The sequence below is a fragment of the Microcebus murinus genome, chromosome 2 (assembly GCF_040939455.1).
Source record: "Microcebus murinus isolate Inina chromosome 2, M.murinus_Inina_mat1.0, whole genome shotgun sequence".
In the NCBI taxonomy this organism is placed as follows: domain Eukaryota; kingdom Metazoa; phylum Chordata; class Mammalia; order Primates; family Cheirogaleidae; genus Microcebus; species Microcebus murinus.
The window spans coordinates 12,601,731-12,628,563 of record NC_134105.1 but is presented as its reverse complement, the minus strand read 5'-3'; the positions used below and the strand labels follow the sequence as shown (position 1 = coordinate 12,628,563).

Genomic DNA, 26,833 nt, shown 5'->3' with positions numbered 1-26,833 from the left:
TCCCAGAGTTCTAGGATTACAGGCGTGAGCCACCACACCCAGCCTTGAGGGTTGTTTTGGAAGGTAATGAATTATTATTGTAGACAGACTTTTCAGTAGCTCCTATATAGAAGTAATATGTTGAGAACAAAAATTTTTGTTGTTCAGCTACATAGGAACAAATTTATGGATCAAGAGCAGTGTGGAGTGTGGTTATTAGCCATGAAAGCTCTTGGCAGTATGACTAGTATTTAAAACAGGTGGTGACCAAGAGCTCTGTCTTTGGGCTCTGTCAATCTGCCATTCACTGGCCCTGTGTCTGGGCGCAGTTACTTCTCTGAGCCTGTTTCCTAATTTGCAGACTGGCCATTATGGCCCTACCCGCCTCCCAGAGTTGGCTGAGACGACACATGTTAAAATTACAGCCCCCGTGCCCGGCATTCAGTAGTAACTCAGTAATGTTAGGCCTTGTGGTCGTTTATTACACCTTTGCTGGTGCCGGCACCATGCTAAGCATTTTACTCATTTGCTCGTGGGTCATTTATGTACTTATTTCTTTAACAAACATTTATAAGCCTCATGGGTTCCATTCAAGGCGCTTTGCAAACGCTAGCCCACGTGGGCTGTGTTGTTTACAGCTTACACAGCCCTTCCAGGTAGCTGCCATGGGATACCACTTGCAGGGGAAGAAATCTAAGCGTGCAAAAGTGAAGTTGCGCAGGGTCCCGTTTCTGCTAGGTGGCAGTGCTTGTTTTCAAGCCCAGGTCTTTGTGGTCCTGAGCCTGTGTTCATGTCCTGGCTGCCCCACAGTCGAATCTGTGCCTTCTCTGTGCCCTCCTGCCACTCCCAGGGCTGTCCCTGTCCCCCATGCCTGGCTTGGCTTATCCTGTCTCTCCTCTCCTCCCTGCTTCTCTTCACCCTCCTCTTCCACTTCCCCCTGGGAAGTGAGGACTGAACTCTCATCTTTTTCTTTTGCTAAAAACTCCTTCCTAAGGAGGCCAGCTGGGTCAGGCTGACAAAGGGTAAATTCCCACTAAGCAGCGGTGTTTACTTCCCAACCTGATTCTGGTATGGTATTAACATCACCTAAAAGATAAGAAGCCCCTGTCTTAACTCAAGCATCCTAGCAGATGCCTATCATAAATTTAAAATATCTTAAAGCATCCTAGCAGGTGCCTATTGTAAATTTAAAAACATCCTCCTGTCTGGACCTCCCAGAGTGCTCACACCCTTATCTTAAAATAAGCATATCCTTTCTGGTCTTCTAGATAAAGTCTAACTCTCTCAGCCAGTTGCCAGCCAAAGGATCTTTACACCTACCTATAACCTGTAAGTCCACACTTGGAGATGTCCCACCTTTTTGGGGCAAACCAATGTATGCCTCTCATGTATTGATTTGTGACTTTGCCTGTAACCCCTGTCTCTCTGAAAATGTATAAAACTGAACTGTAACCCAGCCACAGCAAGTCCACTTGCTCAAGGCCTCATGGTCCTCAAATTTGGCTCAGAATAAATCTCTTTAAAATTATTTTACAGGGTTTGGCTTTTTTCTGTTGACAGAAGGAAGGAAAGAATGGAGGAAAGGAGGAGAGAGACCGAGGACAAGGAGACCTCCCTCCGTCCCTCCTTCTTCCTCCCTTCCTTCCATTGAGGTACAGCACACACAAAGTGCACAGTGGATTTTTAAATATGTTACTCTCGTATAACCACCACCCGGGTCAAGGTAGAGAACATTTCCATTGCCCAGAAGCCCCCTGGTGTCACTCTGGGCCCAGTACTCCCTCCCACAGGTAACCTCTCTTCTGATTTCTGTCACCATCCTTTTCTTCCATTCCCTATAAAGGGAATTCTGCAGTCTGTACTCTCTTGCGAATGGCTTCCTGCTTGTCATTCTGCCCGCGAGACGCGTCCACGTTGTTGTGGTTAGCTGTAGTCCATTCTTTCTTCATTGCTGTGTGATGTTGCATGGTATCAGTGTGACACCATTTATCCAGTCTACTGCGACGGGCGTGTGGGTTGTTCCCGTCTGGGACTGTCGTGAATGCGCTGTCACGAGCGTTCACGGACATGACTTTGCACACACGGCCTTCGTGGCTCAGGAGTGGGATGGCTGGGGCCCAGGGAGGACATGGTCAGTGTTAGTGGATGCTGTCAAACTACTTTCCAAATGGTTGTCCCGATTGACGCTCCCACAAGCGAGTAGCGTGTGAAAGTTCTGTTTGCTGCTTATCCGCCGCCAGCACTTGGTACTGTCCATCTTCTCGGCTTTCCCCGTTCTGATAGGCAAGTGGTAGCATCTCATCGGGGTTGGATTTCCCATTTCCTTGATGACCGATGATGTTGGACACCTTTTCAAATGCTCGTTGGCCATTGGGATGTATTTTATGAAGAATCTATCCAAGTCTTTTGCCCGTTGTAACATTGGCTTCATTTACTTTCTCTTACGGATTTGCAGGAGTTGTTTATGTGCTGTGGGCACGGACCCTTTGTGGATACACGTGTTGAAAACCTCCCCCGCACCCAGTCTGTGCTGTGTGTTTTCACTCTCTTGGAAGTGATGAGTACAGGTTCTTCATTGCAGTGAAGCCTGCTTCATCTTTTATAGTTTCATCATTTTTATGTCCCATATAAGTAACCTTTGCCTACCCCAGAAACATTTCTCACTGGGATTTTTTTTCTGCAGGGCTGGGAATGGCCACACGGCAGGGTCAGCGGCCCCAGGTGGCCAAGCCAGCCTCAGAGGAGGAGCCACGCCCGCCCACGGGCCGGGAGCTGACAGAGGCCAACCGCTTCGCCTATGCCGCCCTCTGCAGCATCTCCCTGTCCCAGCTGTTTCCAGAAGCCGAGCACAGGTGGGTTCTTTTGTCTCGCAGAGGGAAGGTCATGCTTCCTCAGGGAGACGATGACGGACAGCCAGGCAGCCTGCCAGGGACTGTGGCACAGTACAAAGAGGAGCAAGTCACTGTCCCTGCCTGTAAGGAACCCTCTGTCTGGTAGGGGCATAAGACATCCCCTCATTCAGTTACTCATTCATTTGTGCCGTCGTCAACCATAGTTTGAGCACCTGCTGTGTGTCAGGAGCAATTTGAAGTACATGGAGGGTGATTGAGAATGAGACAGGCGCCATCCCTCCCCTCAAGTGGGATGCAGTCTAGGAGGGAGATAAGGTATTTATTCATTCATGCGACATGGATTTGTTGAGTACCTACTGTGTGCTGACTGTAGGAGCCCCATGGAAGAAACAGAGCCAGGCCTGGCTCCTGCCTTTAAGATGCTTATGTCGAGGTATGGGCACCCAGGTGGCTGATTGTAGCAGTGGGCAGGGACAGGGGAGTGAGTGCCACATGCAGGAGTGAGTGCCGTGACTGGTTTAAACAGGGTGTAGTCAGAGCAAAAGGATGTTACAGGTGCAATAACAGCGTTATACCTAATGCCTGCCATTGCCGATATCTACTGTGTGTTTCTTAAAATGATATATTTGGAATCAGAATAGCAGAATTGTTAACACTAGGGGCTCTGGCCTTCAGGGATTCTAGGGGGAGAGCTTGGAGGCAGGAGGAGGCCAGTAGGAGGCTGATGGGGTCGACCAGGGAACTGGGACAGTGACCGAGGGCTGGAGGGAGGACATATCTGGAACAGACTCCACTCAGGGAGAATGGAGTTGACTCAGGAGCAGGTTGAATGTTGGGGTGAGGCAGAGGCAGGAGCTGACTGTGGCTGCAGAGGTTCAAGTAGAGAGAAGAGCACAGGACAGAGATACCGTCATTAGCACAGGGAACACAGGTTGGGGGGCAGGAGGTGATGAGAAGTTCTTGCACCTCAGTGTTCTTAAGACACTCCCCTCCCCCACTTTCTGCTCACTGGTGCCCCTTGAATAAACTTCCCTCATGCCTTGGGTCTTAGCTGTTTGGGGTTTTTAGTTTTGGTTTTGGTTTGTTTTGTTTTCTGATACAGTCTCACTCTGTCACGGGGCTAGAGTGCAGTGGAGTCATCATAGCTCACTGCAGCCTCAAACTCCTGGGCTCAAGCAATCCTCTTGCCTTCCGAGTAATTGGAACTACAGGCGCATGCCACCATGCCCAGCTAATTTTTTTTATTTTTTGTAGAGACAAGGTCTTGCTTTTGCTCAGGCTGGTCTCCAACTCCTGGCCTCAAGGGATCCTCCAGCCTCAGCCTCCCAGAAGTGCTAGGATTACAGGCGTGAACCACCGCGCCCGGCCTTGTTTTTGTTTTTCTTTGTTTCTCCACTCGACTGAACACTTGAGCATTTTCAACTCCATGGGGTCACCTCTGGGAAGCCTTCCTAGCCTGTCCCGTAGACCAGGGTGTCACTCCACCTGTATGCTCAGTGACCAGTCACTGCAGCCACCACACTGTACTGGAACGCTTCCATTCCCGTCACTCCTCCAGTTTGAGCTCCTGGGGCAGAAGCCACCTTGTTGACCTCTGAGCCCCAGTGCCTCGCACACAGCTCAGTGCAGCAGTGACACTCAGGAAAGATTCTGGGAAAGAAGAGGTGGATAAATGCTGCTTCGTTCACAGGGAGCCATTCTGTAGGCTTTGGCCTCAGATCTGGGCTCAGATCCTAACTCTGCCGCTTTCCAGTTGCATGTGCCCTTGGGCAGGTTATTTAATGTCCCTCGGGAAGCATCAGTCTCTTCCTCTGTAGAGTGGGGCTCATAATACCCACCTACAGGGTGATTACAAGAATCAAATGAGGTGATGTAGGTAAAGCACATAGTAGGCTCTCAAATAATGGCAGTAGTTGCTTGCTTAACTCTGTGGCTTACTTTCTTTGCCCAGTTTCCTCCTCTGGGAATGAGGATAATATTGACCTTACTCCTACTAGTCGGCGTATTTTGGGCTTCAAGTAATAGAACATGGTACCAAAAGAGATTTAGACAACAGATTTATTTTTTTCAATTAGCAAGAGATCCAGAGGTAGATAGTTCCAGGGTTGATTCAGTGCCTCAAAGGCCTTTGGGTTGGCTTCTCAGCAGTTCTAGTGGCCTTCCTCCTCCTGATCACAAAATAGCTGCTGCGGCTCCATGCATCACACCCTCTCAAGACAAGGCCCAAGTCAGAAACGAGGGGAGCAGCAATTCTCCAGTCTCTCATCAGGGGAGAGATCTTTCCCAGAATACCCCCAGAAGCCTCCCCTTTGTGTCGCTGGCTAGATCCTGTCACGTGCCTGATAACGAATAAAGGCACTTGCCATCTTCAGTCTCCGTTAGGGGAGTGGGTTCCGCTGGGGAACTGCGGCGTCAGAGAAACGGCCGACATTGTTGGCAGCACCATCAGAGAGGGCGGCTGTAAGGAGGGCACCTGTCGATGGCCCCTGCAGAGGCTGGCACAGAGCTACTGCCAAACGGCTGTTGTTATTAATTGTCAATAATGGAACCCCACCTGATAAACCAGCACGTAGCCAAAGAGGAGCTTCGTGTGCTTTGTTTCCATAAACGAGTATTTACGAGCCTGTACCATGTGCCAGGCCTGTGCAGGGCACCACCTAGGAGGGCACAAGGGGCAGCGAGTTCATGTCCTGTGTCCCCACAGCCCCATGATGTCATGTTCTTCCCAACATGGGCTGCTGTTGCCGGGCCACAAACATTTGCCTTGGGATGTTCCTTCTTGAATATTTCCAATTCAGCATGTCAGTTGTTTCCACATGGGTGATCCGTCTTCTGAAACACAACACACGTCTTTTAAAAAATCTCAATCTTTCTAAAGGTCAGGTATGCTGTTGGTTTCAGCAATCTCTAGAAAACACTCTGGCAGTTTTTGTCCCCATGGGGTATAAAAGCAATCCTCTGAAATATTTCTTATCCATGCTTTAAACATTAAAGATGTTGTTTCCTTCAATTAATTCCATTTATTAAACGTGGAGAAACTAATGGGGTAGAGCAGGGTCGGCAAACTTCTTCTGCCAAGAGCCAGATAGTTTGGGAATGCAGGCGGGGCGGTCTCTGTCTCAGTTACTCAGCTCTGCTGTTGTAGCCCCAGAGCAGCCATAGATACTATGTAAAGGAATGCACGTGGCCATGTTCCAATAAAACTTTATTTGCAAACACGGGCTGCAGGCCATGTTTGGCCTGTGAGCTGCAGTTTGCTAAGCCCTGGTGAATGGGAGGAGCTTTGCACTCACCGGGAGGCTGGAAGCCTGGATTCCAGGTGAGGCTTTGCCCCTTAGCTGCTGCGAGACCCTTCAAAAGATATTTAATGAGCAGCGTAGGAGTGCCTTCTGCAAGGTGGGGTAGGATGGAGGGGGTCGTTGGATGCCCTTGTTCCATGAGTGGCCAGTGCCTGGCGAATGCTCCAGGATGCAGCTGCGGGAGAGGGGCCGTCTCTGCAGTGAGCAGGCATGGCCTCTGGGGTCCCAGAGATGGAGGTTTGAGCTGGGAGCTGTCACTTAACTCTCTAGATCGGGGTTTTCTTATCTCTAGAATGGGGGCAAAACAGTACCTGTGTCCCTTGTGGGGTTATGGTGAGAATTGAACAACTCAGTGTGTATAACAGACTTGGCACGGGGCTGCCAGACAGCTGCTCTGTGATTATATGTTGTCACTATTGCTGTTGATTTTTATGTTTCAATGAGACCACCAGCCATGTTAGTAGCAATTCCCAAGGCCCTGCCAATCTAAAATGCTACTCATTATTTGATACATTGCTGCACGGGCACTTTACATATTTATTTGTTAATTTATTTGCCCATGTAGAGAAACATATATAGTGCTTTATATGTGCCAGGGATTGTTCTAAGCACATGACAAATATTAACTTAATTGATCCTTCCATTTACCCTATGAAATAGGTTTCATCATCTCTACCGCTTTATAGATAAACCGAGGCCCAGAGAGGTGAAGTAACTTGTCTAAGATCACACAGCTAGTGGCAGAGCTGGGATTTGAACCAGAGGCTGTGCTCCTTGCACTCTGTTATGAGACGCTTCTCTACATCTAAGACTGTCTTCCTAGACAGCAGGGTCAGGCCATGCTGCTGCCCTTGGCCCTATGTCCTTTCTGCTTATAGATTCACCCCTAAGTGATGTTCAGTCCACTTAGCCGTCTCCTCCCCCTGGCGCACACCCACACACCACCCCAGGGTAGTGGACTAAACGGTGACCGCTGTAATAGCAGTAATTGACATTTATCAAGTGGTCACAGTGCCAGACACTGTTACTGTGTCATTTAATCTTCCCCATTAAGCTAGAGACAGGCCCTGTTAATGGTCTACATGTTACTTCACAGGAAGTTGAAGCTAAGAGAGGTGAAGTGAGGGCACAGCAGAGCCGGGACTCCCCCAGGTGGTTGGACTCCAGAGTCTGACTCTTAACCCTGTCCCCAACTGCCTCCCTTTGTGACCCTGCACATAAAAGTGATGGCTGACATTAGTTGAACATGTACTACATGCCGGGTCCTCTTCGGGTGCTTCATGTATATCACCTCGTCTAATCCTTAACCAACTTTATGAAGTTGGTCTCTTGAACCCATTTTGCAGATAGGAACACTGAGGCACAGAGAGGTCAAGGTACTTTCCCAAGGTGCTGTGCCCTCAGGTCCCCCTTCAGGAATGAAAGACTTTCACCGTCAGCAGCTGGGAGGGCCACCAGCCCAGCCCCGAGCTGCCTATCCCCCTTTGGGACCCACCTTAGCTAAAGAGAGCCACTATGCCCAAGGTTCTGCCCCCACCCCAGAGTACCTGTATCCAGTGACTGGCTGATGTGGGGCTAGGAAGGCCTGGCCCTCTTGACCCACTGGGGCAGCTCTGAGGGGTCATCCCCACCCACTCTTGCAGGGTGGGCTGAGGCCTCCCTTGAGACTGCACCACGGCTCCATGGCCCCCTCTGTCCAGGCCTGCTTCCTCCTCCCCCCACCCCCCGCGGTGTTCAGCACCCCCCCCCCCACCGGGAGCCCTCACCTTCTCCGTTGCAGGGCAGCTTCCTGGGAATCCAACCGTAGGATTCAAACCCCGGCTCTTCGCTGCTCCCGTCAAGGGCCCTGGGCTCTGGCCTCTCCACTTTGTGGCCACGCTAAGGAACGTGATGGGTGGGCCGTGCAGTACAAGGGTGGGGTGGGGCAGGAGGGGGTCCTGAGGTCCCCCCAGCTCTAGGGAGCTGTACTTGTTCCTGGGAAGCCTGAGCCCACCCCGATCTGGTCACAGTCCCTGTAGAGTGCAGAACCCAGGCTGGAGTCCCAGGGCAGCCTGGCTCGAGGCAGGCTAGGACTCTGATTTTGGAGGCAGCCCTGGTCTCTGGCTGTCAGCCTCTTGCCTGGACTGGAATAATCACCTCGTAATTGACTCCCCTGCTCCACACCCCGCCACCCCGCTCACACCTGCCCCAGAGGTGGTCCTGTGTCAGAAATCTGATGTGGACTCTGCCGCGTCCCCCGAATGCCGTGGGCTCCCCGTCTCTGTGTCCCAGCCCGCAGGGCCTTCTCCTCTAGAGTGGCCCCATCCAGCCTCCCCCTGGGGACTCCTGCAGGACACCAGCCAAATGCCCATGTGGACAGAGCCCCGCGGTAGCAGAGCACGTGGTGGCAGGGCACCCTCCCTCTTCACTTTGCCCATTCTGCAGCCAGCTTTTTTCCAGAAAGCACGTCCTGGGTGACTTCCAGGAGCAGCAGATCGCCTGCTCTGAGAAGCCTTTTCCAGTCCCTGCTGTCACCTCCGCGGTGGCCGTGGGGCTCCTTGTCTGGGCTGCTTAGGGCTGGATGCTGCCTCTGTCCTACAGCACCACACGGCACGGGGGCCATTCGGCTACTGAGCGTCTCCACCCCACCCTGAGACCGAGCCTGTTCCCCTTCGATCCTCAGCCCCCAGCACGGCCAACTGCCGCTGCCCGCATCCCTCCGGTTTGTCAGCATTTTTGGTAAAAGTTTTGGTGGGAGAAGAAGCTATTAGTAAAATCCACTTCAGCTAAAATTAGGATCACAGTTGCTAAGTTCTGTGCGTGTGTGCGTGCATGTGTGTGCACATGCGTGTGTGTGCATGTGTGTATGTGTGTGCACGTGTGTGCGTGCGCTGGCCATTCACACCCACGGCTACAGCTGACCTGCACTTCCCAACGGCCTTGTGAGGCCGAGTCCCAGGCCCTCTGGCATCTAAGCCCCGTCTGCCTTTCAGCTCCTTCTGCGCAGAGTTCGTGGGCGGCCTGGTGCAGTGGCTGCAGTTGTCCGAGGCCGTCTTGCCAACCATGACTGCTTTTGCCGGCGGCCTGGGAGGCGAAGGAGCAGACGTGTTCGCCCAGATCTTGTTGAAGGACCCCATCCTGAAGGACGACTCGCTGGTGATCACTCAGGTACACCCAACACCTGGCGGCAGCTGCCAGGCACAGTGGAACAGAGCGTTGTCTTTCAGAGACCGTCTGAAAATTCCTTCCCATAGGGGCGAAGTGGTTGAAAGATAAAATATGTCCTCGTAATATCACTTTATGAAATGATCAGAGCTGATGTTGCATTATCCTTGTTGAATATTTAGTATCGACTTAATGCTACTCTGGTAGTGTTTATTATGTGCTAGTACCTTTACAAAAATCAACTCGTGTAACTCTCAAACAACTATTATGAGGTAGGTAGTAGGATTATCCCCATTTTGTAGTTGTGAAAACTGAGGCACAGAGAGGTTAAGCAATTTACCCAACGTCACACAGCTGACAAATGGCCAAACCAGGCCTTGAACCTTGGTGGTCTGGCGCCAGAGCCCACGTTCCCCCAAGCTGCGGTGCCTCTTTACAGAGCAGCGGCTCTGCCATGTGCCCTTGAGCATGTCACTCGCCCGCTGTGTGTGCAGTTAGGGCACACAGAAGCTGTGGCACGGGCTGTCGAGGGGGCAAGTGCATCGATATAAAACAGCCCCTTCCCTCCTTAGTCTCACTGCCTGGAGTTCTCCGTATTTCTTTCCTTATCTGCTACTAGTTTATCATCTGGCTTGCCACTAGGATCCAGGGCAGAGGCTTTGTGTCTGTCTTGTTCTCCGTGGCAGGAGTCAGTAAATATTTGTCAAATGCGCAGGCTGACTGCATGTCACCTTGTCACTGACTCCAGTGCCTTTCCCTGCAGGACCTGCTGACCTTCTCCCTCAAGGATGGTAAGTTGATTTTCTAAGCTGTGCAAATTGTGGGTGTCCGTCTTCACCCCTAGCCAGGGAAGCCAGCGATAGGTGCTGGCACCTGGGGCCAGGTTCCCCACGGCCTCCTTGGCACAAGGAAGGACAGAGAGCCCAGTATCACGGGGGAGCTGGGAGCCCTCCGTTCCTGCCAAGACTGTGGGGTCCTTCTCAGTGCCCGTCTTGCTGTCCCCCACGGCCGGCCTGCGGTCGTACCTCCTAGGTAGCTCTTGAATCTGGCCCCCTCCCCACCGCCACCCACCCCCTGGTCTGAGCCACCGCCACCCCTCCTGGATGACGGCAGGGTCTGCTCACTGGTCCCCCCGCCCCCGCCGCAGCTCGGATGGTCTTTCCGAAGGCCCATGTGACCACACCACCTGCTGATCGCCTGCCAGTGGCTCCCCCCGCACTAGGGGAAAGGCTGGCCCTCTTGAGGCCCTAGTGGGCTAGCCCCTGCCCCCTTTGCCTCGTCTCTCAACACGGCCGCCCCCTGCAGTGTGGCCCGAGCCAGCCGGCCTCCTGGCGGCTCCCCGACACGCATGCTTCCTGCACTGCTGCGTCTTTGTACACGCCCTTCCCCCGCTGCAACGCTCTTCCTGCCCCTCTCTGCCCTCCTGCTTTCTGCTTTTCCTTCATCCCTCCACGCAGGTGGCACTTCCCAGGGGAGGCCTTCCTGGTTCCTGACCTGCACACGCCCGGGGCCCTGCCGACCATGGTCATGGCTGTTCACCTCCTCACGTGATGCTCTGATCCACGGGCTTGCCCTCCAGACCACAGGCTGCCCCCGGGCGGGGCCTGTGTCTGATTCAGTTCAGTCCCCAGCCCTGACTCAGTGCCTGGCGCATCACACACACCCAGTAAATGCCCACTGAACGAACCGAGATAGAGCTTATGGCCCCGTTTGATGCATAAGGAAGTCTGCTCAGAGAGGTTAAGCAGTTTACCCAAGGAAGTGCTCAGGAAGTGGCAGTGTGGGATTCCACCTGCGTTAGTTTCCTAGGGCTGCTGTGACAAATGAACAGAAACCGGGTGGCTTGAAACAACAAGAACTTTGTTCCCTCACTGCTCTATTGGCCAGAAGTCTGAAATCCAGGCATCGGCAGGGTCACGCTCCCTCTGAAGCTGGCAGGACAGAATCCTCTCTGCCTCTTTCAGCTTCCGATGGCCCCAGGCATACCTGGGCTCGTGGCTGCGTGGCTTCAGTGTCTGCCTTCGTCTTCCACGGCCTTCTCCTCCTCCCTTCCCGCTCCTCCGTGTCTCTCTTACAAGGACACTTCGTACAGGGCAGTCTCATCTCCAGACCTGTAACTTCATGGTATCTGCAAAGACCCTCTCTCTAAGTAAGGTCACACGCGTAGGTTCGGGACACTGACAGGGGCCGCCACTCAACCCGCCATACCAGCCCGGGGTGTTCTCCCTGGGTGCAGCTACCATCCGACTTCTTCCCACCACCTCCTCTCCGCCTGGGCTCCCCTGTCGTCGCGTATGTATGTGGCTTCTTTTATCCTCTGAACTGGGGAGACGTTTTGGCACAAGAATCTCTGGTGTTTGCTCTGATGGCAAGCCGAGAGAGGGAGTACCAAATTGAAAATGAATCTCCAATAGCCGCCAGACCCTGAAACAGGGGGACTTGTGCTGTCTCCCCGCTGGAACCCTGCCAGCTCGAGGAGGAGGAGGAAGAGCAGAATTCCAAGAGCAGGAGCGTAGGCAGGAGAGAGCCCCCAGGAAGGCCAGCGGGCAGCGGCACGGCGGGCAGGGCTGGGGCAGGTGGGCAGTGTGGGCAGGCCGCGCTGGGGAGGGGGGCAGGACGCATTTCACCTGGCAGGCACAGCCTCGGCGGGGGCAATAGGGGGAGGCTGCTCCAGCAGTCATCTGAGGGACGAAACCCCAGAATCGTGACAGGCCAGAGAGAGGGCATGGGGGCAAGAGGGGACTCAGGTGGCTTCTGGAGCCCTGGTTGCTGGTGCCAGCTGCAAAGGGGTCGGGGTCCTGTCTCAGGAATTCTGGCGTTTATCTCCAATGACCGTTTTATAGCAGCTGGTGGTCAGAGAACCCAAGAGAGTAGGGAGCTGCGACCCCCTCAAGTCCATGCAGCAGGTCGTGTGAACCGTGTCGTGTGCTTGCTTGCTAGTACACGTTTGTTTAGTGCAGTCAGTGTCTTCCGGGTGGCAGCCAGTAGGTCCCCCTACCTTGGGACTTGTGTTATGAGAATAATAAATTTTCGTCACTGTTTTGTCCTCTAAGATCTTACTACTCCTCGAGTGCTCCGTGGACCCAGCAGTGTCAGTGTCCCTGCTATGAGAAATGCAGCGTCTCGGGCCCCCCAGGCGCACTGAGTCCGGGTCTGCACGTTGGCAAGAACCCAGGGACCCCCGTGTACTTTATCGTCTAAGGAGGCTGCTAGAAGGCTCAGCCCCCAAACAATATTTCTGGGCCAACTCTATCCAAACAAAACCTTTTAACTCCATATCATAGAGCCGAGTGGCACCTCGAGGGGTGGCTTGGGCAGCCTCTGCTCTCAGGCAGGAACGGCGTTCGGCCATTCTGCTCTGTAGCAGAGAAGCCACACGGTCCGCGAGAGCGTGGTGGGGTTGGCCTGAGAACGCCCCTCAGTCATCAGACTGCGAGTTGGGAGCACTTCCTGCCTGCACGCCCGAGGCTGCATTGTCAGGGGCTGTGTGTTCTCAGGAGTTGTCACGTATTTCATTAAAGAGTGATCGTATCACTTTAACAGGAAGAATAATAAAAAAGGAAGAAGAATAATATCTGACCCTCCTGGACTCTCCCGGACAGAGAGGCTGGGTTTGCCGCGTGGTCTGAGGCTCGAGTTGCAGGGAGTGGGGCAGCACCCCAGCACGTAGACTCTAACACTGTCACCGTCGAAACGCAAAGCCGCCACTTCCTGAGTACTCCCTGTGTGCCAGGTGTGGTCAGCCACCTTCCCCCAGTGAAGTGGCCAAGGCTGTCGCTCCCATCGTGCAGACCTGAGACCACATGTCAAGGTCAACTCGGCGATCCTCTCACTTTCACAGGTGGAGAGATCGGGGCCCAGAGAGGGGAGGGGGCTTCCCTGGGGACACGCAGTGGCGCAGGTAGACTGGGAGTCAGAACCAGGTCTCCGGCCTCCTGGGCCAGCGCTTCCTCCCATTGCCTCTTCACTTAGTAGAAGGAGAAGCCGCCTTGGCCCCAAATCTACCTGACTCTCTCTTTCCTCACCTGGGGAGTCATGTGCATCCTGCCACCTCTTCCCGACCCACCCCGCCACCTCCTGCAAACCGCAGACTGTCCTGAGCACCCCTGGGCACCAGGACACCTCACCTTACCCTGCCTGCTGTGAGTAACCTTGGGGCTGGCTCTCGCAGAGCAGCTGAGCGGGTTTAAAGTGGCCTGTCTGATGCCTGGTGCTTGAAGTGGCCTGTCGTTGCCTGGTGCTTCATGCCCTCCCGGGGACATTGTCCTAGGCAACATCTAAACCCGCATTGCCTTTTAAACTTCTATTGAGAATAAGCACCACTTATGAAGCGCCCATTAGGTGCAGGTGACCTCACCTGGCCCCTGTCAATCATTGTCTCATTTCGTCCTCGCAGCCGCCCTTTAACGTGGGCACACCCGCTCTCACAGATGGGCAGACTAAGGCTCAGGGCGGTGGAGTCACTTGCCCAAGCCGGTGAGTGGCAGATACTCTAAACACTCAGCCGGTGCGTGGATACTAAAACAAGTGCTGTTAACCAGACTTTAGCAGGCTTTACCCACAAGGGTTGAGGAATAGAGTCCCTGCAGGAACATAGTAATACCTCCTGTCTGAATGCTACCAGTCTCCGGTAACACCCGGGGTGCCAGCAGGCGCCAACAGCTAAGAACAGGAGCGGCATGAGTGCCACACTGGAACCCCGTGGGAACAGGTGCCAGAGCTTGAAAGGTCCCCGAGGTCAAGGGATCCTCAGATTGCCTAGACCTCCCTCTCATCACATAGATGGGGAAACTGAGGCCTAGAAAGAGGCTTGCTGACAGTTGCCATGTCTGACCTCTGACCTCTCTGACCCTTCTAAGAAATAATCAGGGACCGAGAATGAGAAACATTTGGGGGGTGGGGGTCAGCCTGCCTGGATGTTATAATCCAAGCTCCACCTTGGCGAGTTACTGCACATCTCTGTGCCTCGGTTTCCTCAGGTGTCCAGTGGGAGTAACAGTAGTCTTTACCTTTAGCGTGGCAGTGAGGATCACGTGAGCCAGTCGTGTGCAGGGCACAGCTGCTGGGGTGACGGTGGGTCGTGGTGAAATGGGAAAACCCCGGGCTGGGCGCAGTGGCTCACGCCTGAAATCCTAGCACTCTGGGAGGCCAAGGCAGGAGTATCGCTCAAGATCAGGAGTTCGAAACCAGCCTGAGCAAGAGCGAGACCCTGTCTCTACTAAAAATAGAAAGAAATTAATTGGCCAACTAATATATATAGAAAAAATTAGCCGGGCATGGTGGCGCACGCCTGTGGTCCCACCTACTCGGATGGCTGAGGCAGGAGGATTGCTTCAGCCCAGGAGTTTGAGGTTGCTGTGAGCGAGGCTGATGCCACGGCACTCTAGCCCAGGCAACAGAGTGAGACTCTTGTCTCAAAAAAAAGGAATGGGAAAACCCCGGAATCAGGAAACTTAGATTCTCATCTTATCTCTGAGACTCTCTGGCATGTGACCTTAATCTAGTCATTTCACCTCTCTGAACTGCAATTTCACGTACAAATGAGGGACAAGAGCTAGATGCTCCATTAAAAAATTTTTTAGAAATAAAAATTTTAAACTGTCCTGGGTTCTGAGTACACGGTCAAAGCTCTTGCTCGGAGGAGGCCAGTGCCCTTGTCTGGCCTGTTTACCATGGTATCCCAGCAACAGAGACGGACACACTGTGGGCGTTTGGTATTTGTTGGAGGGAGGGAGGGGAGCAGGCTGGGTGGGCGGCCTTTCTCTAGAGAACGAGCTTGAGCTCGGCTGCTGAGCAGGGTGGCTCCCTGAGTCCTTCTACAGAGACCTGTGGGATGGGGCTCCTGCGGAGGAGGCAGCTCTCGGTGCTTCGGGATTTCTCCCTGGGTGGGAGGCGGGCGATTAGTCATGGAATCAGCCCGGGAAATCAACATGAAAAGCTGCATTTCTCAGAACTTCCTGGAAGGTTGACCTTTACTGACAGTTTTGGGATCTGAGTCACAAAACGATGCCATATTGGCAGCTGGGTGGAATTTTTAGAGTGTGCTAACCATTTTCTTCTCATCTCGTAGCAACCCACGTAGTGCTTGCCCACACAACCGGAAAAAAATAAGGCTTTTATGTGATGAAGGTTAAACTGAATCTGAGCTGATAACGCCTAGTGAGGGTTTCTCAACCTCGGCGCTGCTGTTTGGGGCCGGATGTTTCTTTATCATGGGGTCTGTCTCGTGCCCTGTAGGATGTTTAGCCACTTCCCTGGCCTCTACCTAGCAGATGCCAGTAGCATTTCTGGAGTTGTGGTGGCCCAAAAATGTCTCCAGCCATTGCCAAATATCCTCGAGGAGGAAAAACTGAAAACGTGGCCATTCTCAGGTGGGACCAGTTTGTTTGCATTTAGTAATCTTCGTAAGTTATCCGGTTGCTCCATTGACCCCGTACGTAGGTTGTGAGTGACTGCACGGTATGTCATCTCAGGTCTACTGGGCAGGCGGGTGCTTTCAGGGGAGAAACGAAGGCTCTGGAGGTTATGTGAGTAGCCCAGGGTTACATTTCAAAGTTAGTTTCAAAATTCCACTTAGGGCAGAGTGCATCTCGCTGCGAACTCTGTAAACCAAGTCACGGTTTCTGCCCTCTGCACTCTGAATCCCAAGGCGGGATCGAGTCTAGGCCACGTGCCAGGGCTCGCACGTGCACTGTGGTGAACTTGGCTCTGCTTTCTTACCTGGCATTTATTGCCGGGTTGCAAGCCTCCCTGATGGATCAGAAAGGCTTGAGACGTTAGTCTTGGGTCGTGGTGAAATGCAAACGGTGTCACCTGGTCGCCAGGTTTTCCAGCAGCGTCCCTGAGATTCATACAGTTGATAGTCGGGATCCAAACAGCCTGGTTCATTCCTCTGCAAATAAGGACTAAGTACCCGCTCTGTGTGCCCAGCCCGTGCGAGGCCCTGGGAATAATTCTAACAGCTGATGTTCACTGAGTACCTACTGACTGCCTGGCTCTGAGCTAAGTGCTTTCTTTATAGGTACTAATTCTTTTAAGCCCCACAGTGACCCTAGGAGGCAGAGGCTATCACTGTCCCCATTTTACAGCAGAGGAAACTGGCTCAGAGGATGGCATGACCTGCGATGGCCACATAGCTGGAGAGTGAGGTGTCAGGATTTGAGGCCACTTTTAACTGCTGTTCTGCTTCCCACGCGGAGACAAAGCCCCCACCCCACGGCTGACCTTAAGAGGGCGGGTGCCCCCCCCCAGGCAGGAGCCACAGGAGCAGTGACCTTGCTGGTCTTGCATGCAGGTGGAGCTGGAGGAGGGTCTGGCCCTGGCATGCAAAGGAGCCTAACCCGGGGCCCAGCAGTGGGCAGGGTGGCATGGGGCTGGAACCTGGGGCAGTTTCTTCTTTATATGAGAATAATTCACTTTGGATAAAAATGGGGATCAATAATAAGTATTCTAGAAAGAATGTGTCATTAGAAAAGTTGGTAACTCGAGGATGGTCATGCAGTGGGTGGGGCAAGCAGTTGTGTGAGTGTGACCTGTGAGGTGTGGCCTCGGGCCCAGGGAGAAGAGGGACAGAGAGCCCCTGCCCTGGCACTTGGCGGGCAGCCCTGGCGCAGAGCATGGCTTCCCAGAGAGGATGGAAAAAAGATGACATTTGCCACGTGTCCTGGGCGCTGGCCAGACTCCCCACGTGCATCCTCTTATTGCAGCTCCGCAAAGCCAGATTGAAAAGGGGTTCTTATTCCCCTTTTACAGATGAAGAAACTGAGGCTCAGGGAGGTTAAGAGACTGTCCTGAAGCCATTCAGCTAACAGGTAGTGAGACTAGCGTGTATGACAAAGGCTGACATTTCTGCCTCTGGGTTGCTTTCCTTTGGTCTGGAGTGCAGCCCCCAAAGGGCAGGGGTTGACTATGAGTTCCTCCCGAAGGTACAAGGTCAACTCCAGGCCCACCACCCCTGCTCCCGTCCTCAGAGCGGGGGCTGTTGCTGAGGACAGGCTGGCTCAGCGCCTTACAACAGGAGGCTCTACTGCTCCCCCCTGGAGAGGGGACATTGGGAATGTAGGGAGGGTTGGGGTTGTTATCACAAACTGGGGTGCAACTGGCATTCAGTGCCAAGCTCCCTGGGTGAGGCAGTGTTGGATAATGAGGTTTCATACAAGGCCCAGTAGCTTCTGTATTGCGAGGTGCTGGTACAGGGAGGAGCCCAGGAATGTGGATTCTGGCCCTGGCTGTCATGAACACACAGGCGGGCTTAGGACGTGCTTCTTGCTCTTCCTAAACCAGGGGGACCCCTAGGGCTCTGAGACCTCCCACAGCGTGTGGTTGTGTGGCCAGGTGGGCACAGGGCTGTCCAGCAGTTCTGGGTGGCTGGCACACCCCTGCCCCCTGGTGGCAGAGCCAAGATCCCTGGGTCACCCTCCCCAGTCCCCCGACTTTCCAGAGAACTGGTCTCCCAGGTGCATTGTCTTTTTGGGGTGCTCCTGTGGCCCATAGCCTAGGGCTATCCCTGGAATTGTGTACATACCCCATGTGCATGGAAGGTGGGATTCACAGCTGGCCACGTGGGGTTGTCCTAGAACCCCAGGCTCACTCCAGAACAGCAGAGCTGCCTTTGCAAGACAGCCGCAGGGGGATGAGCAGAAATGTTGGCATCAGGTAATTCTGGATTATAATCCAAGCTCCAGCACTCTCTCAGCTGTGTGACTTTGAGAAAGTTTCTTAACCTCTCTGTGCCTGCTCTGCCCTCATTTGCAACATGGGGCATCATAATGACAGCCTCCTAGAACCACTGGGAGGATTAGCAGTCACGAATGCCAGGCGTCACGTGACGCCTGGCATTTAGGAGCAGGCGTGGATGCTGGTTCCCCCTCCCTGCACAGGTCCCCGGCGGGCTGTGCCGACCACCCTGCTGTCTCTGGGCATGCGTGCATGTGGACCATGTCAGATGGGCGGAGCTCGCTTGCAGGAGGGGACCCCACTGCTCTGCCTCTTAGAACAGGAACCCCTGCTTTAGAATCCCCGGGTGCTCGTCCAAAGCACAGAGTCCTGCGCTCCACGTCAGACCTCGGGCCTGGGGGCCGGGGAGCCTGGATTTCCGTGAGTCCCCTGTGCCCTTTATGTTCACTAAAGTTTAAAAACCACCATCCCCTCATGAGTCTCAAGACTCCACGTCACCCTGTCACTGTCGGGCTGTTTCAAGTCCATTTGACCTTGGACTTTTGCAGGTTCCTCCCTGTGAGGTGGGGCAGGCACCCTGAGGCTGCCCCTTAGATCTCTGAGCTGGAAAGGACCTCAGGAGACCAGAGCTTCTCCCGCCTCGGTCCTTCCAGCATGTTCTAGAAGCACTGGCCCAGGCACTGGAATCCGAGCAGCTCTCAGGAGCACCGAGGCGGGTGGGCAGTGAGGGGTAGCTTGGGAGACACGTGCATATCCGGGAGACAGTGTTCTGCTGTCTTTTGGCCGTGGTTCCCCCGTCATGGGGTGGGAGGGGCGAGGGTGCAGTTTCTGCAGCCAGGCTGTCCGAGTCACTGCCCACTGGCCGGGTGAGCCTGGGCAAGTGACCCGAGCTCTCTGGACCTCGGTTTCCTCTTTGACAAGACGGAGTTCCCAGCAGCACCTGCCTCCTCTAGTGGCTGTGAGGGTTCAATAAACCAATACACGTGGCGGAGTAGCACGGAGTCTGGCCCACTGTGAGCAGTAGATAAACGAGGCTTCCAGATCAATGTGGCTCCTTGCCATAGGATGCTGCTGCCGGCAGAGGACGCAGATGCCATCCAGCACGACCGTCCTCCCCTATTCTGCACCTCCCCCACCAGGTCAGCCCTTCGTTCTCCCCTGCAGACATTCATTCTTCACTTGTGCAGAGATTAGTAAACTTCCGCTTTGTTTTAGGCGTGGGTCCAGGTCCCAGGGGTGCAGAGTGAATTTGGAGCTTGTATTCTAGAAGGGGAGACAGACAATAAGCAAACAGGTGAATAAGAATGTATAGTTTCCAATGGTGATAAGCAGTAACTCCCAGTAAAGGATGGGAAGCGGTGGAGAGGGCTGGGAGGGCTTCTCCAGGGAGGCGACATTTGAGGCAGAAACTGAGTGATGAGTGGACGTAGAAGAGAGTGTTCCCGGCACGGTCAAGACTCTGACGTTTAAGGACAACTCGGCACTGTAAGAGGAGGCTCCACCCAGGGCCTCAACCAGTTAATCCCCTCATCCCCTGGGGGAGCAGGAGTTGGCGGGTGCTGGGAAGGGAGCGTCAGTCTCAGGTGGGGCCTGGGAACAGGACAAGGTCTTCTGTGCCACCTGGGCAGGTGGTCACAGTAGAGAGCCCTGGCAGGTGAGGGAGAACTTAGGTCAGTTACTGAGTCAACACATGTTGGTTGTGTACCTGCTACCCTCCAGGCATTGTCCTGGCACTGGGAGAACAGCAGGGAACAAGACAAAGGCTCCTGCCCTAGGGGGACTGTCACTCTGCTGGGGAGAGCCAGAGGGTTAACCTATACATAGATATAACGATGGTAACAATCAGGGCAGCGGGAACAGGATGACTGGAAGGTGGGCAGCTCTAATTCAAGAGCCACTGGCTTCTCTAAGGAGATGATATTTAAGGTGAGACATAACTAAAAAGGGGCCAGCTGAGCAGAGTTCTGGGGGACAAGCTTCCCAGATACCAAGAACAGCAAGTGCAAGGGCCCTGAGGCAGCCATCGGCTTGGCTTCTCGGCAGGACAGATGCTGGCGCATGAAGCAGGGACAGGTAGAAGGTGAGGTGGGCCTTATCTGGCCCCTTCCTTATCTGGCAGGAAGGGGCCAGATAAGGTACAGCCCTGCAGACCATGGGAAGAAACGTGGGTTTTATTCTGAGTGCGTTGGGGAGCCATTGGAGACTTTGAGGCTGGGGAGAGAACATGATCAGATTGATGACTTTAAAGCGTCTCTCTGGCTGCTGTATGGTGAATGAAGTTCAGAGGCCAGAGGGAACGAGGAGAGACCAGTGATGTGGCTGGAGAGCAGTGGCTGGCACAGTGGCGGTGGAGGTGGAGCGAGTGTCAGACCCAGGATATATAATATTCCGGAGCTGCAGCTGTCAGCATCGGCTGGTGGTTCAGATGTTGGGACAGAGGAAAGAGAAGAGTCAAGAATGATGGCCAGGCCTTTGGTCTGACCCCAGGGTGGATGGGGTGCCTTTTATTGAGACAGCATAGACAGGCCCTCAAGAAATGAGGTGACATCTAGACCAATTGACCATAGAGCCCAGGCCAGAGAATGCCAGTGTCCTGGGTGGCCCAGGACGTATGCCCCTACCCAACACCCTCCAGGGGAGAAGATTCGTGCTTTAAATAGAAGGAACACACCGTAAGCCACCTGCCTTAAATAGAACCTCAACTCCAAACTCAGCAGCCTGGCCACCAACGTCCTTGAAATGACCCTTACATGAGGCTGAGGTACAGAGCCCCATGCCCAAGATTACCACAGGGAAATTAATCACCCATGCACCTGGCAGCCTGCATGCTAGAAGCTGAATCACCGCAGCCTTGACCAACGGAGTATGTATTAGGAACTAATTATAATTGCCACCAATTAATCATCACGCCAAGCCTTGGTTTCCACAACCCCGATTATCACCTGGGCAAAACAGTCTTTGCTCCTACAAGGAAGCTTTAATTGACCCAGTAACCCCGAGACATAACACGCAGGTCTGTTCCCCAGCACGTAGACAGTTCCTCATCCAGGGTGACATCAGGACAGCCGAGCCCGTGCGGGCAGCCCCGTGAGACCATGGCTCACTCAAGCCACCTGGGCCGAGGAAGGAACTGATTTCTTTTGCAGAAGCCGAAACCTCAGACTTCAAGACTTCAGGGGCTACGTCACGTTAAACAGTCCTTCCCCTAGAAACCTGAGGCCGGGAAAGGAGGGTCCCATATACGAGGAGCCAGGACACCTGATCGTTGGCAGGTTTCTCAAGATAATGCTGATGAGCAGCTGGATTTGGGAATTAGCATTTTAAACAACTCCTGTCTTCACTGGGCTCGTACACACGAGAAAGGCGGGTGCAGAGTAGCTGAATGCCAAGCCCTTATGGCTTTCTCTCTTTGTCAGAAAGATCCTGTGAGGAAGCACAAACTTGAATCATAAAGAATTTGACCTAAAAGTCAGGAGAGTTGATTCATTTGTTCATCCATTAATAAACATTTTTTGAGCTTTTACTATGTGCCACACCCCAGCTAGGTACCCGGGTTGTACAGATGAGTCAGCTTGTGGCGGAGTAGGGCGCAGACAGGTACAACCACGTGGGGAGATGCTGGGACAGTGGCCTGTGTCGGCGACCACAGACCTCCAAAGGAAGGGGTGACGCAGAGAGGGTTCAGAGAGGAGGTGATGGTTGAGCCACATCTTGGAAGAAAGTAAAAGTTCAAGGCTTAAGTGATAGGATAACGGCTCCCCAAAGATGCCCATATCCTAATCCCCGGAACCTGGGAATACGCTACCCTACATGGCAAAGGGTCTTTGCAGGTGTGATTAACTTGAGTGTCTTGAGACTGGGGGGTTTATCCTGGACCATCCAGATAGGCCCAGTGTATTCACAGGCCTTTGTAAGAGGGAGACAGAAGGATCTAGGAGCAGAGGTTGGGTGACTGGAGAGAGGGGACACAGTCACAGAACTCAGGCAGCTTCTGGAAGCTGGAAAAGGCAAGAAGACAAGAGTCTTAGAGCTTGCAGGAGAAAAACGGCCTTACCAACACCTTGATTTCAGGATATCTGGCCTCCAGAACTGTAAGATGGCAAATCTGTTTCATCTTAAACCACTGAGTAGGATAACTGTTGCAGCAGCAGTGGGAAACTAAAAGGGCTCACCTCACATAAAGCACTGTCGTAAGTGGTTTATACTCTGGGTCCCAGGAAATACGGGGTCGGGAGGTTAAAGTGATCAAGGCCCCTTGGGTAGAAACAGCAGAGAGAGGATGAAAACCAAGACTGCCCGGTCCAAGTGCCGCCCTCTTAGCCACTGGAAGGCACAGACCTCCTTCATGGGCAGATGGAGCGGGCATGCCTGCTGGCCCTGCCAAGCCACCTGGGTGCAAACCAGCCCGGCACGCTCGGGCCGAGGGAGGGGGAGCTGGTGGGGGTGATCCCCATGTGCCAGGCCAGGCACAGCTGGTTCTGTGGGCAGAAGTGTGACCAGGGAGGGTTTCCCTGAAGACCTGCCGAGGACCTGAGCCCGGCGGGAGCTGTGGGGATGGAAGAAGTGAAATGGACGCAGTGAGATGTTGTTCAACGGAATCGAACAGGCTTGGAGACGTTGCACATTGGGGGGCTGGAGGAGGATTGTGGGGGCTCCCAGTCCTGGCTTGAGCGGCTGGCTGGGTGGTGTCATGTCCTGAGGTCACCCAAGAGGAGACCCACAAGTGTCCTTTGTGCCTGTGGTCTCCAACCCCCCAGGCCTCAGACTGTACCAATCTGTGTGGCCTGTTAGGAACTGGGCCGCCCAGCAGGAGGTGAAGCGTGGGCAAGCAAGTGAGGCTTCATCTGTGTTTACAGCCACTCCCCATCGCTCACATCACTGCATAAACTCTGCCTCCTGTCAGATCAGCGGCTGCATTAGACTCTCACAGGAGCACAAACCCTACTGTAAACCGCTCATGTGACGGGATCTAGGTTGTGCACTCCTCATAAGAACTTACTGCCTGACGATCTGACATGGAGCTGAGGCGGTGATGCACTGGGGAGTGACTACAAATACAATTATCGTTAGCAGAGAGGTTTGACTGCACAGTAAATGTAATGTACTTGAATCATCCCAAACCATCCCCTACCCCCAGTCCATGGAAAAATTGTCTTCCATGTGGTCCCTTGTGCCAAAAAGGTTGGGGACCACTGCTTTATGCCACACAGGGATGCATTGTCTGGAAGATGGGATGGGGGTTGACAGCGTAGGCTTGGTAGAGTAGTGACACTTTGTATAGGATCCCGTCCATTGTGGTGCTGCCCGAAGACAGAAATCCTGGGAGGATTGCTTGAGGTCAGGAGTTCAAGACCAGCCTGAGCAAATGCAAGACCCCATCTCTACAAAAAATGGAAAAATTAGCTGAGCGTGGTGGCACATGCCTATAGTCCTTGCTACTCAGGAGGCTGAGGCAGGAGGATCACTTGAGCCCAGGAGTTTGAGGTTGCTGTGAGCTATGATGATGCCACTGCACTCTAGCTGGGGTGACAGAGTGAGACTCTGTCTCAAAAAATATATATATATGGCATATTTCCTTCACTTTTGTTTCCTATGCAGTGTTTTATTTGTCAGTTGAGACCTTATGGGAGATTATCAAGTCAGTCTTCTATCCATTTTTAAAATTTGTTTCATTGCATAGCATTTATTTTCAAAAGCTATTACAGATTTTCTTAGGAATCATTTTTTATGGCCCCATAGTTTTCCACTGGATGGATGTACGTGGCTGACTTAACTAAGTCCCTGGTGTTGGAAATCTCCAGATTGTTTCCAGTGTTATAAATTGTTTCATGTAATAAATGCAGCAGCAGTACCTTTACTTACTAACGTATAGTCTACATTTAGGGTTGTTTTCTTAAGATTAGAATTCCAGAAACAGAATTCCTGGAGCAAAGGGGATACTCATTTTTTAAAAAGTCTTGGTTACGTATTATCAAATTGCGCTCCAGCAAGCCCGTACCAGCACACACTCCCCCCAGCGATGTCTTTGAGCGCCCGTTTGTGTCATCTCCTTCACAGCTTTGGGATTTGAGACACTGCTCTTTGCTAAGTTGACTGGTGAGAAATACCTGCTTGCTTTTGATGGACATTTTTAGTAGCTGTGTAGAATTCCGTCCAGGAAGCTGTGCCATTGTTCCACCGACTGGCTCTCACGGGGTCGTGCGGGTAGGATGTTTCTGGGGCTGGGGTTTGGTCAGTTACGCTGCTGCTGGCATCTCTTGCGTAAAACCTAAACTGATCCATTGCCTGTGCTGTTTCTCTCTTTTGAGGGCGCTACGATGCCAGGGCCAGAGTCCTCATTTGCCACATGAACTCCCTGCTCCAGGTGCCCTTGGAGGAGCTGGATTTCCTGGAAGAGACATTCCTTGAGAGCCTGAAGGAAACCAAGGAGGAGGAATCTGAGTAAGAGAGCCCTGTGGCCCGGGCAGGGATGGAGGATTTCCACTTAAGTGCACTTTGCAGATAACAAAGTCCCCTTCTCCCCTTGTTAAGAGATGGTGCAGTGACGTGGAAGGAGCACTGGACAGAGAGTCCCAGCTGTAGCCCTGATTCACTGTGTGGCCTTAGCAAGTCACTTGCCCTCTCTGGGCCTCAGACCTCATTTTCAAGAGGAGATTGAATAGACGATTGCTAAGGGTCTTGAATCGGTGATTTTAACATCCCGTGGCCCTGACACCCTGTGCCGCCTCAGGCTCTTGTGCCACCTTGTCCATGGGCCCAAGTGACCTGGGTTCAAATCCCACTTCTGACACCCATCTGCTCTTTGACCTTGGGCAGGCGGCCTCCTGTTTCTAAGCTATAGTATTCTTGTCTATAAAACAGGAATAAGGGTAGTACCCGCCCTGGGTCATTAGGAAGAATGAAGGTGACCATATTATAAAATGCTTGTCCCAGGGCTGGTGCATAGCAAGCGCTCAGTGGACGTGAGTCCTCCCTTTCCCCACGTATCCCTGTACCCATCAGTCATAGAGCAGCTTTGATGTCCCTATATGGTCAAGAATGTGTGAGGGAAGCAACCCTGGTAACTTGGCCAGAGCTCAGCTCTTTGCAGAACACCTTACACAGGATCTAATCCCAGAGCAATAAATCAGCCCCAGTCACAGCTTAATCATGGGCTCCTGGCACCAGGCACGTCTCCCCATCTCGGGGTTTTGTTCCGCCGCGGCGGTGTTCTTTGAGCAGCCAGGGTTGTGCCAGTTCTGTCCAGCCGGGAATTTAATCCTGAAGCCAAACTCAGAGCCAGAGCAGCCCTCCTTGCCAGGGTTTGTGGGGCAAAGGGAAGAGGTATTTCCTTGAGAAAGGAGGAAAGTTGGTTTGTTGAAATAACCTAAAAACAAACTGGCTTTGACTTCCAGAGCCATGTCAGTAAAGAAGTACCTGGATTTGGGCTAATTACCGTAATCACGGGGGCTGCCCAGGTTCTTTGGATATATTGGGAATTTGGAGGGTCTTAGATGCTTTGAAATTAAGGAACCTCTCAGTTATTGTTTGGAAATCTTATCATAAATATACATATTACCCAGAGCAATTTGTTCTGATAATACTAGTAATGCCAGATCAGGGAAGATACTAACCAGAAGTTCTAACACAGGCCAGCTCTAGCACTTACCAGCCAGGCGGGATTGGGCATTATTTATCTTCGCTGGGCCTCAGTGTCCTCACCTGCAAAATGGGGATAATAGCAGCACCCTCCTCCTCACGGGATTCTTCTGGGGTCCAAATAAGTTCACACATGTGAAGTGTTTCAAGTGGGCCTGGGACAAAGTAACAAGTCCATAAATATTAATTGCTATTTTTAACAGGACTATTATAATTGTTATGATTAGTATAGATTCTTTTCCCAGAAAACTGCTTTACTCGTGTAATTGTTTATTCAATTTTAGGGTCTTTGGGGACCTTCCAGATTCTACCCATGGTCTCAGGAAGGATCTGAGACCCAGGGAAAGCACTAGCACCTGTTCAGCCAGGGGACCTGGTTCTCAGTTTGATTCTGCTACTCACGCTCTTCCTGGCCTTGAGCTTGTTGCTCTCCCCCCCCCCCAGCAGCGCCATTTTTTTACCTAGGTAATTAGGGGATTGAGTTATATGTGGATTTATTTTAACTCTAAGGTTTTGTATTTCTGGGAGGTGACCTTTCCACTGGGCACTCCGAGTTGCCTCTTTGCAGCTGGGGTTTCGAGTGTGACGGACCACCCCTCTGTCCTGGGTCCTCATCTGAGCCCTAAGGTCATCCAAGCCTCCCTCATTTGTTTAGTGACTTCACTTCTCTGTGCTTCGGTTTTTTCGTCTCTCACATGGGGTAATAGTAGTGTCTGCATCATAGGGTTGTAAAGAGGATTGAGTTAATTAACACGAATTAAAAGCATAGAGCAATACTTGGCACCCCGGCCTCAATACACGTCAGCCCGTGTGCTGCTGGAGGTGACACCGCTCACATCACAGTAACATTGTCAACATCTGACTTTTACTGAGTGCTTGTTACCGGCAGGCACTAGATGCCATCTCGTTGGATCTCATGACAGCCCCCTAAGGGTCTCCCAGATAAAGAAAGGAAGGCGGAGGGGCAGGGCCAAGGTCGCAGGCTGGCGGGCAGCAAGCATCCTCTGATTCAGCCACCATATCCCGTCTGAATGTCACGGTATCCCTCGAGGCCTGGTTGATAATTCCAGGTTCCCTCCTTAATTCTGAGGAAATCAGGAAAGATAATTCTTCCAAGCCTTTACTAGGAAAGTGTCTGTAGACCTCTTGGAGATAAGCTCTCCCTTCTGTCAATGTAAGCAGCTGACTTAAAAAAAAAATAAAAAAAGGAAGAAGGAGGTAATGAGGATGATAAGGATGGAAACA

General features: G+C 52.7%; 1 protein-coding gene across 4 annotated transcripts in view; it reads left to right on the top strand.

The window, feature by feature from the left end:
* The window catches only part of TMCO4 (transmembrane and coiled-coil domains 4), a 90,929-nt gene that overhangs the window by 13,437 nt on the left and 50,659 nt on the right, over window positions 1-26,833 (top strand). For 3 of the 4 annotated variants that reach the window (XM_012787680.3, XM_075994592.1, XM_075994596.1), the window contains 4 exons: window positions 2,663-2,831; window positions 9,103-9,277; window positions 10,038-10,065; window positions 24,259-24,391. In XM_012787680.3, coding sequence (XP_012643134.2) covers window positions 2,671-2,831; window positions 9,103-9,277; window positions 10,038-10,065; window positions 24,259-24,391 — 497 coding nt within the window. In that variant the 5' untranslated portion in view covers window positions 2,663-2,670. The remainder of the gene's footprint in view (window positions 1-2,662; window positions 2,832-9,102; window positions 9,278-10,037; window positions 10,066-24,258; window positions 24,392-26,833) is intronic. The other variant, XM_075994593.1, reaches the window with a different exon arrangement.